Raw genomic sequence first — 13,385 nt, forward strand, 5'->3', positions numbered from 1 at the left:
ACAATTCCAGCTACCTCTAACACAGGATTCGCTATGCATTAGTATGACATCAATGATGATTCTAGCCGCGGTACTCAATTGGCATTGACAATAGTGCGTCGCCACACGATTGTAATGGTTAACTAGCAGACGAGGAAGTGTTTTTAATTATATATAGTTAACTTACAGACAAGGAAGTTTTAAATTATATATCTAAAGAATGTTGAATAAAAAGATTTATTATATACTTACAAATGAAATATTGAGAAATATTGATGAAATAAAATGCGTATTTTCATTTTCCGTATTTTCACTGTACAAATTTATTTTTCACTGCAGTGAAACATATTTTCCGTATTTTCACTGGTGTCGTGCCGGACTACTTTCCTAAAATTCTACTTTCTTTCAAATTTAAGGGAAAGTCTTTCAAAATTTAATGTCAGAAATGAGAAACATGTATATAATAAACAGAAAATTCAAGTTTTTTTCTATAAATACATGATTTCTTTTCATCTTGTGGCATGAAAATTACCATATTTCACTCGTGGCTACCGCCACTCATGAAATATTTATTTTTATACCACTCGATGAAAATAAATCATGTATTTATAGACAAAACTTGAATATTCTCTTTATATCACACTGATCAAAAAAGAGTTCCAATCTGCAATTATTTGCGGAAGACTTCCTTATTGTTCTTGTTTTTGATCGAGTGAAGAAAATAATAAGGGGAACATATTTAAAAGCATATTTTAAATTAGTACTATTTTATTCAATAACATCAAAAGCAACTGTATTTTATATTTGTGTTGTATATAACATTATCAGTTGTTTACTAAAAGAGACAGTTGGGATATGCGGTAACCAAAGACTCTGCCCGTTTACAAAAAATCTTACACCATAAATTGTTTCTTTTTATGCCCCCCTTCGAAGAAGAGGGAGTATACTGTTTTACTTTTGTCGTCTGTCTGTCTGTTGGTCTGTCGGTCCGTCGGTCTGTCGGTCTGTCCGTCGGTAGACCACATGGTTTCAGCTGATTATCTTGAAAAGTATTTATCACAAAGTCTTCATATTTCTCATAGTGATTGGTCATAACTATTAGATGACCCCTATTGATTTTGGGATCACTAGGTCAAAGGTCAAGGTCACAGAGGCCTTAAATGTCAAAATGGTTTCCGCTGATTATCTTGAAAAGTATTCACCACAAGTCTTCATATTTCACATAGTGCTTGGTCATAACTAGTAGATGACTCCTTTTGATTTTGGGGTAATTAGGTCAAAGGTCAAGGTCACAGGGGCCTTAAATGTCGAAATGCTTTCCGCTGATAATCTTGAAAATATAAATCACTTAGTCTTCATATTTCACATATTGATTGTTCATAAGTGGTAAATGATCCCTATTGATTTTTGGGTCATTAGGTCAAGGTCATAGAATCCTTGAATGGTAATATGATTTCCGCTTATTATCTTGGTTACTATTTATCACAAAGTCTACATATTTCACATATTGATCGGTCATAATTAGTAGATGACTCCTTTTGATTTTGGGGTCACTAGGTCAAAGGTCAAGGTCAGAGGATCTTTGAATTGTAGAATGGTTTCAGCTTATTATCTTGATAGATAATATTCACAAAGTCTTCATATTTCACAAAGTGATTGGTCATAACCAACAGATGATTTGCATTGCTTTTTGGGTCACTAGATCAAAGGTCAAGGTCACAGGGACCTTAAGAGTCAGAATGGTTTCTGTATATTATCTTGAAGATTTTATTATCACAAGTAAGTGAACCTATTGATTTTGGGGTGAGCAGGTCAAAGGTAAAGTTCACAGGGTTCTTGAATGTCAGTTTGGTTTCCGCTTATTTTCTTGAAAACTATTTTTCACAAAGTCTTCATATTTGTTAAATTGATAAAAATGATTGGTTATACCTATTAGCTGACCCCTGTTGATTTTGGGTCACCAGTTTAAAGTTCTAGGTCACAGGGGCCTTAAATATCTCATTATCTTGAAAACTTTTTATCACAAAGTCTTCATTATTTTTCTTTTTTCTTTAATTGAACACTTCCATGTACCCATTTATTGCAAATCAAAATTACTAGTTATGTGAGTCAAGGGCTAGAAAGGGGGGCATATGTGTCGTTCGACATTCTTGTTTCTTTTTTAATTCACCATGAAAAAATATAGAAATTTCTTTGAAAGAATGTTTTTCAATATTTTTTTATATAATTTAATAATTTATGTCTATTTTTGCGAATGAGCATTTTTACCACTTTTTTGCATGATACGTTTTTGAATGATAGCCCTTAAAAATCGCAAAATAATTTAAAAAATCTACGGAGTATCTGTTTTAAATGAACTTCTTGTTCAAAACTAGTTTACATTACAAGATACAAATTATGTGCAAAATTATCACAACGTCAAGATACTGTGATGCATAAAGAAAGTTATCAAAGTTTACATTACTGCTGTTATGAAATAGTCATATCTTCATTATATACATTGCGGAACTTAATATCCCGGATATTTTGTCATCCTTACCTATTACAACTGATGGAAGTAAATATTAGTAATGAATAAGCTTATAAGTAGTTGATTTGTAATTATCAACCGAATTTCCTTCCCAGTGTATTCTAAACAGTGTAGAGGTTCCAAGTAGGTTATCACTAAATCAACATGCTCAAACCACTTCACACAGGAAATGACAAATTAGGCAGAATTAATTTCAAGTGATTGTTTTCAATCTCAGTAATTATCATTATATAATTAAATTAAGCAAATTGTTTATTTGCTCCCCATTAAAAAATCATCTTACAACATAATATTTGATTTATATTCTTTTCATACTGAGTTATGCTTCGTTTACTTATAAGCACAGATAATGTAACGTACTTACTTACTTGACGTAAAATATCTTGTTCATCTGACGTATAGATTCATTTGATAGAGAAATAAAAGAATAATCATAAGCTTTTATAGACACAGACTCACGCACACGCACCGGCAGACAATAAAAAGGTAGAAAAAAAGAATAAAAATAAGAAATTGAAAAGTTCCAAGCAAATTAAACATAATTCTGGACATGCAGTGCATGGAAGGGTTGCATATCCAGTGAACGTATCAAATATTTTGATTCTCAGGCGTATTTATTGCATTATTCTCACAAAGACCAGCATCATAGATTTCTGTTGATGCTACCCCTTACAAGATCTAAGAATGATGTACCCGATCCCCAGCACCCCAACTTATATTCTCAATAATCATGTATCAGACAGAGAATCCAACTGAGTTCCAAATGTAATGATGCTTTACACTTTGTAGGCTTAAAACAGATAATTCTTCGTTTCTTATACAGTTCTGTGCAAAATCTGAAATAGCTAACAGGTCCCCCATATATGGTATTTTGGTTGCGCAAATAAATCATTACACGTGATGTAGGACATGCTATTATCGTCAGTTGTCACTGGACATCCATTGGGTTTATATTTTTTAAATATATGGCTACAGCAAATTTGGGTTGGGCATAAACTTTAATCTTAATAAAACAAAACAGTTAGTCAAGTTTATAAATGATTAATCAAACTTTTTGATACGTTATTTTGCCTTGATTTTACATTTGGTTGTTACATTAAATGAGCCCTCCTGCGCCCTCTCAACTTTTTATACTGCGCTATAATAACTTCTGATTAAAATTAAAAATCTGTATAACCAATCATACATTCGTATATATATGTCTGCAACTATAGAGTTACATGAAACAAATAAAAGTTGTTTATCCTTGACATGATGTAGAACTTGCATTGCTATCTATGAAGCAGTGATATAAAAGCATTCGTGTTAAACACGCCAACTTCAAATTAAATTAAACAAGCTGGATGGTGTTCTGATAAATTCTGATTAAAAATCTTCATACAATGTTAAAGTTAACTTTAGCGTCTTTTGTGAATATAGCTTTAATACACATCATATTTGTTAAATTTGGAACCTTTACGACTCCGACAGAAAATTCAACAATTAATGGTAAGTTTATTTGTGATTACTCTTGTTAACAGATTATTTATTGCGTAATATAAAATGATGCAAATTTTGGCGTAAAATAATGAATTTCTATTGACGTCAAGTTTTGTTAAACGTTAAATACCATACTTATAATTTTATTGATATCAGAAAGCATCGTCTAGTTTCAAAATGTACAAAAAATTTACTCATCTAAAAGAAAGTACATTCAATGCCAGTCTTAACGGGGACTATATTCTGCAAAGTTTAAATGCGTCGTCAAGACACGCATACAATTAATACATTATACCCCATAATATTTCTATTGTATCATAGTTTTTAAATCATCAACAAACACATGCACTGTGCGTTAACAGGAGTGCAGGTAGGTATAAGGTAACCGCACTCCAGAGCATACCCATTTATTGGCTCATTTTTTTCTGAAGTTAACTTATTGTGGCGGCAGAGAAAGGGATAGCCATAGAAATATCATATTCAGATGTTTGTTCATTGATTCCTTTTTTCTGGGGGTTTCATATTTGACAACAGGAAAATGTTTTTCATTTTTGCTTATGATACAAAAGAGAAAGAACGTAAAAACACTGGGCAATGTGATTTATACTCGGGGTCTAAGCCCCCTCAGATAGCCTCGTGTGTGAATGATTTTTCTTTTTCTTAAGATTGATAAGATAACAAACTTCTATAATCTAAATAACAACATTATATAGAAACCTTTATATCTCTAATATATAACGCCTAAATCTTATAATGCTTTTTATGAAGTTTTCTATCACGAAGACACATTACTTATGGTCATGTAAATAAAATTTTTTTTTTTTAATTTGCAAAAAAGGGTGTTTGTTCGTTTTAAAAAGTCTTTATTTTAAAATGAACTATACACTGAATGTTACGGACTAGAATTATGAAATTGAGGTAGTTAGTCAATGTCATTAGCTGAACTTTTAATTTGTGAATCTTTAAAGCCAGGATGATGACCTCGTCCGTTTGGTAAAATTCCCGCTTTATAATCCGCACATAAAATTTCGCCGCTAAAACAGAAAAATAGATAAATAAATAAATAAAAAATAAAATACCGGCACGAATAAGTACACGAACGTGCGTGAATAAGCCAGGGTTTGTTTTTCATTACTGTATTTATCTACTATTGGCCAGACAAATTTATTACGTCGATTTACTTTGATATAATTATACATGTTCCCGTGTAATTCAACACAACTCTTAGTTAATAAAAGTTACTAACATTATGAGTGTTTCACCATTATACAAAAAATTCTTCATTTGATAACACTCCACAACGTTTTCTTTAATTTTATCAATATATATATATATATATAATTATATATTCAGACTCCATATATCACTATATGGAGAAAAAAGATTTAAACTTTTGTAAATTTGTTTTGGTGAATCACCCAAATCAACCATGTGATCGGCAAAAAGTAAAAGCAAAAGAATAATATCATTTAATTGAAGTAAAGAGTTTATATCCTGTTGTAAGAATAACTCGACACCATCAATAAACATGTTTTAAAATCTCAGGAAAAGAAATTGTTTTGCTCATTCAATGACTTTTCTTTAGCCTTTGATAAAATATGGATGTCTGACCTATTGGGCAAATATATTAAGAATGGGATCGATGGAAAATTTTGTAACATTAACTTTAACATGTATTCATTAATTAAATAATGTATTTCTGTAAACGAAATTTAATTCCATTCAGTAATTTAGGGGTACGCCAATGGGAAATTTGTCACCAGCATGATTTATTTTCTATTTATCTGAACGACCACGAATCACATCTTTTTAACCAATTACGGCATTATAATTGAAAAAAAAAACATTAAGCTGAAATTTATCTTTAAATATTTTGGGTTTCATCTGAATGACCATAAGAAGGGGCCGATCATTAAAAAATTTTTTAAAACACAAACCAAAAAAACTACGAAAAGAAAACAAAAAAAAGTTTACCAAAGACCCCCAAACCGGTAGAAAACGACCTAAAAAAAGGGGAATCAAATAAAATCTTCGGAACTTTAAAAATTAACAAACAAAAAAAGCATTTCAACACTTTTTTCAAAAAACTAACCCCGATAACCCCAATTGATTACAGAAAAGACCAAAAATATGCCCAATTTTCTTTTTATTTGCGAAAATTTTTGGGGCTAATTTAAAAAGGGACAAATAACGTCACAAAGTAAGAAAAAGATCTCATTTTTTCATTTTTTTAACCTTTCTCAGTTGAAAAGGACTGTAAAACTTATTAAATTTTTAATCTATTTGTTGTCCGTTTTTTAGAGTTTCATCAGACCTCTTTCCACCTGTCCAACCGGTGAGACTGGGATGCATATAGAGTTGTAGTCAAAAGATTTTGAAGCGGAAATTATTTCCTATTTCCACTGACGGATTTCATTTTTACCTGTTTAATTCTACACCATACTAAACGATAGCTATATTAAGAGAAAAGCTTTCATTTTAAGCGACGTACCATTCGTAATAATATTTTCAATTTATCATGTTTAAAATAATTTTAACTTAAGAAATCAAACTGGAAACCATTTTGAAATTCATGCTTTAACCCTTTTTTTTTGAAAATAGTACAATACATGTAAATTGATGAACCGAAATTACTTAAAGATATAGTGTGCTCAAATTTGATATTGAAAAATATTGATAATTACTACACAGTTTCTTTGTAAATATAAAATAAACATGTTTTGACTTCACAAGAAGTAATTATGTAATGTTTATAACTCTAAACACTATAGTCGGACACAATATGAATAAATAGCGTCAATAAAAAATTGAACATAGTGAATATATAGATTATGTAATACAGTAGACTCGTGGAGATTATATTATAGGGTTTGCACGTGCATATTATATGACAATGCTGCTGAAGATCAAGGTCATTGTAACATTTCAAGTTTGTATCATCGACATGTCTTTTCAATCTTTTTTATAAACCATGGTCTGCATTGTTCATTGTTCAATGGAAAATTAATTTATCATAAAGAAAACTATGTCGCTTTAGTTTATGGTTTATTTTAACAACAATATGGGTAACTTTCACCTTGTAGATAGATATACTTTTAATGTCGCCGTTCCTGGATGACGTCATATATAATTAATAAGAGTTGACCATTTCTACTCGTACATCGTTCAAAACGGAAAATCAAATACCACATGATAACAAAATGGACAAGATACCCCTAAAGGGGCACATACGGAAACGACATCCGCCATGTTTTTGATGGGTTACCTTATATAGAAATGAAAACAATTTTCATGTACAATAATAATAATAATAATAATAATAATAATAGTTATAATAATAATAACAGATAAATAAAAGAAGTAAATAATAAATAAATAATATAAAGATAAAATCAAACTTCCGGCTGAACAGCGATTCCAAGCATTTTTTGAAACGCTATTATTAGTTGTAATAATACTACAACAATCAAAAACTATAAAATATCATATGGTTCAATCTGCATAACTACTCTGCCCTTTCCATCCAAATTCGGACAATGACCCCCAACATTATATTAGGAATACACAGAACGTATAAGGCATTTCGATTTAGCCTACGGAAATAAACTAAACATGTAAAACAAATAAATAGTTATTAAATACTTGGAGTTATTGACTTAGTTTATTCAAATGTATCGTGTAAAGTCCACCTTGTGTTTCAGAGTGTAGCTTACAACATCAATAGAAATTGGTATAAAGTCCACCTACATTAAGGCAATCTGTATATATAAAAGTTAACTGTACTTCATTAACACGAATATACTTATTATTTTGTGGAGAACCTGAAAGTACAAAATTTGTGAATAATAATTCGGAATTTGTTATATTTGTACATCAGTGGGCATTTTTAAATTGGTTATCAATGTCAGACATTTTTTCAATAATTATTTTACCGACAAAGACTTTCTTTTTCATAGGATATCTAATATATACATTTGTTATACAATTTATAAAGTTTTTTTTACATCAAAAGCCAAGTGGTAGAAATACTTACAATCCTAGTCCGTCTTAAGTTCGAGATTATTTTGAATAATAATTAAGAGGTTCTCAGATTGCATATAATGTTCAACAATGCGCAACTCTAGTAGGCCTTGCTCTATATAAAATGATAATGGTATGGTATATCGTTCATATAAGCGCTATAAAATTAGAGCATTCTATTTGCATTTCACGAGATTTCAGTTGCTGAATACAAATAATTATCTAGCTACTAACAGTGTTATCAAACTGTTCGGACCTGGCTTTACAATTGACATTTTACAATTTTGCCGTTTTGGGCTTTCTTCAGGGATTCTGTTTTTCTCTATTTTATACTGGCATCAAATATGACTTCTAGTTAGAGTAGGTTAAATATTTACCGCTTATTTGTAAAACAACGCTGAATGTCTGAACAACGTAAGTTATAGTTCTTCTTTTCTTTATTTTAGAGTGCACGCCAAATTACATACATCTTACAATTAGTGACGACCTTCCGAAAGGCGACAACTCAACGAGAATTAGTTTCTTCTGCAACAACTGGATCAACATTAGCGTGTATTTTCGGTTAGACATCACATATAACGAACACAGATACTTTATGATAGAAAACGTGAAATCTGGACATTTAAACTACTTTGTATTAACAATAAAAAATGCACCAAATATAAATACTTGGAATGTAAGTAGATGTTTTTTTCGATTTAGTATTATTCTTTTCCCTTTTTTAGTATTATTTTTTATGATTTTATTAACAATCAATACAAGTGTTATATTACCGCCTTTCTTTTATTTCATTCATAAGTTATGAATAATAACTGCGTACAAAAACAACAGCATACAAATATTTTCACACTATTCCTTATCGGACGTGACGTCAATATAAACCTAATGACGTAGTGAATATTACCTCTCCGATCATTTTTTTTGGTGTTGTGGTACAAAAATTAAACAATATAAAAGGCATTATATATTGACCTTTTGCTATTGCGCTTTTGAACTATTGTATTTATTGTCATATCTAAATCTAATTTAGTTTTATCAAGAGACAAAATCGTTTAAATTGAATAAACTCGTCTGCATGAAAACTTGTTAAATGGAATAAAATCAAGTCTGAAACGAATGCTGTGAAATATCACCAGATGCAACATCATAATTCTAGCGCTGTATTGAAAATGACCTGTGGATTTTTGTTAAAATATGTATATAACCATGATACATCTAATACGCAACGAATTTGCCTTGATTGGTTTAATATAAGAATGTTGAAGACACGTTAAAAGGATGAGAGAAGGATACGGATTTTCGATCGGTTGGCATGTAAAATTCACTATCATAATCTATGGCAACGACTATTTTTAAATGATTCGCAGAGTGGTATAAAGTGTATCCCTTGGGCACAGAAACACCTGCAGTTGCACTACGGGATACGATAACGTTTCAGTTATATCTCATAACAAATCTTGTTTGCAAACGGCCAGTGTGTGTCCGTCACTGAACTTCTGCACTAATGTACATCTGGGGATGTTCACAGATGTTAATATAAAATCTGAAAACTCCATATTCTGTCATGTTTCTTTATTTGAAAACAGACACATGTCAGTGTACTGGAAGAGCCGTACAAGAATGTAACAGTAAATAGAGTTCCAATTAGAATAGATGTGAAAGAAGTGAATGACCGACCAGCTATTCTACCAGATTACCTTACAACAGAAGTACCTGAAGATGTACCAGTCGGTACAATAGTAGCCAACCTCTCAATATCTGACCCGGATGATGGAAAATTCGGAGATTTACAGATTGAATTAAAAAGTTACACAGGTAAATTTATTTGATCAATAACACAATGAAGTAATGGCTTCTTAAATTCACTGAAGTATTGTTTAAATAAACTACATAAATGTAAGCTTAATATATTATTTTCATTTATTCATTTTTTTTCCATTGCGCACATCTGATAGATATTTTATAAGCAAATCTCTTTTATTCCACATGCTATTACCGAAATATACTGAAATGTTGTTTAGATGAATTTAAGAAAATACAATAGTATATTATTTTGTCAAATCTTGCAAAATAGTTGCTTTCCTGTTTTAAAAAAAAGACTTAAATTTTACGCTAGACCAAATTATTGTGCATTTTCACATATTCTTGGAATAATTGTATTATGTACGAGGTATCTTCAAAAAGTTCTCGAGCCGATATACTTCTATATCACTACACTATGCCACTACACTGACATTTTTACACGATACGTCGATACCGATATGTTCTAGATGATTACTGACCCAGTTACACGGTGTTTTACACAGATAAAGAAACATAAACCATACATTTTCTTCAGTAGAGGGGTGTGTCATTTAGACCAAATTGAGAAGTTGAAATCAAAGCCGTCATTAAGTACCTGATTAAGAAAGGGATGTCCCCCAAGAAAATCCTTGAAAATTTTATAGACACACTTTGGAAGGAGTCCTCTTCCTATAGCACTGTGAAAGAATTTGGCTGCTGAATTTAGGAGGGACAGGGAAAGCAATGGAGATGATGAGCGGCCTCTGCGGCCCAAATGGCCACCAACGATGAAACTGCCTAGGGAAGTGAATATAAGCTGTTGTTCAGTTCAATTCTTACTGATGCCTATGGCATGTCAAAAATTTCCGCAGATGGTCCCCAGACAGTTGACTGACAACCAGAAACGGACCAGGCTTGACATTTCAAGTTATCTTTTGTCTCGCTACGAGAATGAACATGACGATGCCATCAGCAAGGAAGATGATGGCTTTGAGTTTTTTCGGATAGTCTTTGGATAATCATGATCTTGAGCAAGGACGTACCATAAATGTATGCAGACAAATTAAAACGTCTGAGTCAAGAAACCGCGCGTAAAAGGATGAAAAAACTGACTCAAGGCGTTCTGCTCCTGCACGACAATTTGCCAGCTCACAATCCTAAGTTGCGATGGCTGTTGCAACTGACTGCGGCTTTGAAATTCTTACACATCCCCCATATTCCCCGGACTTGGCCCCTCCCGACGTCTATCTGTTTCTGAAACTTCGTGGTAGAAGTTTTGGAAGAAATGCTAAGACTGTTATACTGTCCATTACACGTAGCAATCGACTAGTGTCTTTGTTCACGCAATCAGTGAGTTCAATCCTTTTTGCGGAATAGGTCAGTCTTCATTTCTAAAACATTGATATTCCTTTGTTCAGGCGTGTTTCAAAAGGTCATCATGTCTAGAAATTTGAAAAGTTGCTTTTCTTCTTGGTGCTGAAGATAAACGAAAGCTTGTTGATACAAAATATGAATAATTTTAGTGTCACATATTAATGCATATTTAGTATTTTAAACATTTAAATGTCAATTTTTCTTGGCACTTTATCTTGTAATTGCATACCTTGATGAGAATACCCTCGCATAAAACGAAGAAACCTATCCCCCTCTTCACTTCGTCTCAGTAAATATTTTTTAAACAAGACATGATACTTTAATAATGCATATTTTAATATCTGTAAGATACATATTTATTTAGAAAAAAAAGACAACAACAACAACAAAATCATATCTACAGTAATGTTTGTTGATTGCTATGAAGATGACGTAAAAATTGATGATGTAGATAGCAAAGTGTATCCTAAGTTATTTCTATTTCGTTCACTTAACGGCATTGTATGATTTAAACGGAATATTTGAACTGATTTTGGCGGCACTGAGATTCATTTTTCAATTTTGTTTTTTGCTCCGTCGACACTGTTTTCAATCTTTATCCCCGGTGCACTGCAGTAAGAAAAACTTCTGCAAAGGAAATGCATTGTCAATGATAAATAATTGTATGATTATCGGAATCACTCCATCTATAGGAACATTTATGAAACCTTCAAAGTTTAACATCACGTTTAATTTTCCAACAGAACATTTTCCAATTTATTTATTCTGACAAATTTAATTCAAACATCAATTGAGCCGACAAACAAGTTTACAAACCGAATATAAAAGCAATATTGTATGCTTAAAAAGTTGGAAATATTTTACCGTGAGCTTATTTACTAAAAAAATTCAATTCGCAGAATGGTTTGGCTGCTTGATTGCTGCTGATTGACTTTAAAACAGAATATTTACAATTAAATTGCCGCCATTAGTTATAGACTACACGTTTGTTTTTTGTTTAAAGCTCCAAACAACATGTTGTAGGACCTAACCCTTGATATATAATATCGAATGTCGTACACATCAGCTCAGGATATAATAATTGATGTTCATTGAGTCTAATTTTGTGCCATCTTTACAGTTCAGCTCGAAAAAACTTTATCGTAAATATCACATATCAGCTCTTGATTCAGTTTTGAAGGAATACTATGCTCAACCAACTTAATATATAATTCTGTTCAAGCGAATGTGATGCTATAAGCTGCGTTTGAACCCTCAGCAATGATGGATACGTGCTTTAAAGTCGATGACATAAAATGTTTGGCCTTGAAAAAGTGAATTAAAAACTGGTCCGGACTGATATGGTTTTTTTGCGGATCCATTGCGTAAAAAATCAAAACCCAAGAGAAAAAACCAAAAACACCCCCCCCCCAAAAAAAAAAAAAAAAAAAAAAAAAAGAAAAAAAGGAAACATGTCCCTTTTCAAAAAGTACGTACAGATTTATAAGTATATAGCCAATTTATTTTCTAGATATAGACGCAAATAGATTGTTTGAAGTAGAAAGAATATCAAAGGATACAATCCAAATAAAGACAGCATCAGTGCTGGATGCGGATAAATTCCGGGACAGGTAAATCGTATATTTGTATATTTAAGACAACTTTCTAGCACATTGTAGTTTAACCATTTTTGGATATAAAAGTAAGCATTAACATATTTATTAGATTACTAATACGTTTTGGTCAAAGAAATACCAGCTTATGAATTTTTGCATTTAATGCTATATTAATACACCGTTGAATGATATATTTGCTTTTTGATTAGTACATACAGTTGCTAATCATAACCTGTGAAATTTAAAACAATGGTTAATCCAAAAAATATTAAAAAATATTCCAAAGTTTAAGAATGAAAGAAATCTGTTACGAAATATCTTTCAAACCCATTAGCGTATGGTGGGCTGTTAAAAACCCTGCTTGGAATAGCATAATATTTTGTTATAGAATGTTTTATTCTGTTTACTGACGGTTGAGTAACAGAGGCAGACTTTGTTACAACTCTTTCTAGAATTGAGATTTTGGAAACAACCATGCTTTTAAAGTTAATGATATTTTTACACAAGATATAACTTTGTAATATTCAAATGTATGGCATTTTTTTGCAAACACTTAAAATAAGAATCCCTCAGGAACGTCCAAAACGGTGAAACGGGAAATAGTGTAGGCTCAAATTGAGAAAGCC

At 31.5% G+C, this 13,385-nt stretch overlaps 1 protein-coding gene across 1 annotated transcript in view; it reads left to right on the forward strand.

The window, feature by feature from the left end:
- Positions 1 to 13,385, forward strand: part of LOC132758455 (adhesion G protein-coupled receptor L3-like) — a 90,902-nt gene that overhangs the window by 7,054 nt on the left and 70,463 nt on the right. Inside the window, exons 2-4 of the mRNA XM_060750131.1 lie at positions 8,455 to 8,684; positions 9,595 to 9,823; positions 12,675 to 12,774. Of these exons, the coding sequence (XP_060606114.1) occupies positions 8,455 to 8,684; positions 9,595 to 9,823; positions 12,675 to 12,774 (559 nt within the window). The remainder of the gene's footprint in view (positions 1 to 8,454; positions 8,685 to 9,594; positions 9,824 to 12,674; positions 12,775 to 13,385) is intronic.

The sequence above is a fragment of the Ruditapes philippinarum genome, unplaced genomic scaffold, assembly GCF_026571515.1.
Source record: "Ruditapes philippinarum isolate M1 unplaced genomic scaffold, ASM2657151v2 ctg6633_1_1_1_1, whole genome shotgun sequence".
Classification (NCBI taxonomy): Eukaryota; Metazoa; Mollusca; class Bivalvia; order Venerida; family Veneridae; genus Ruditapes; species Ruditapes philippinarum.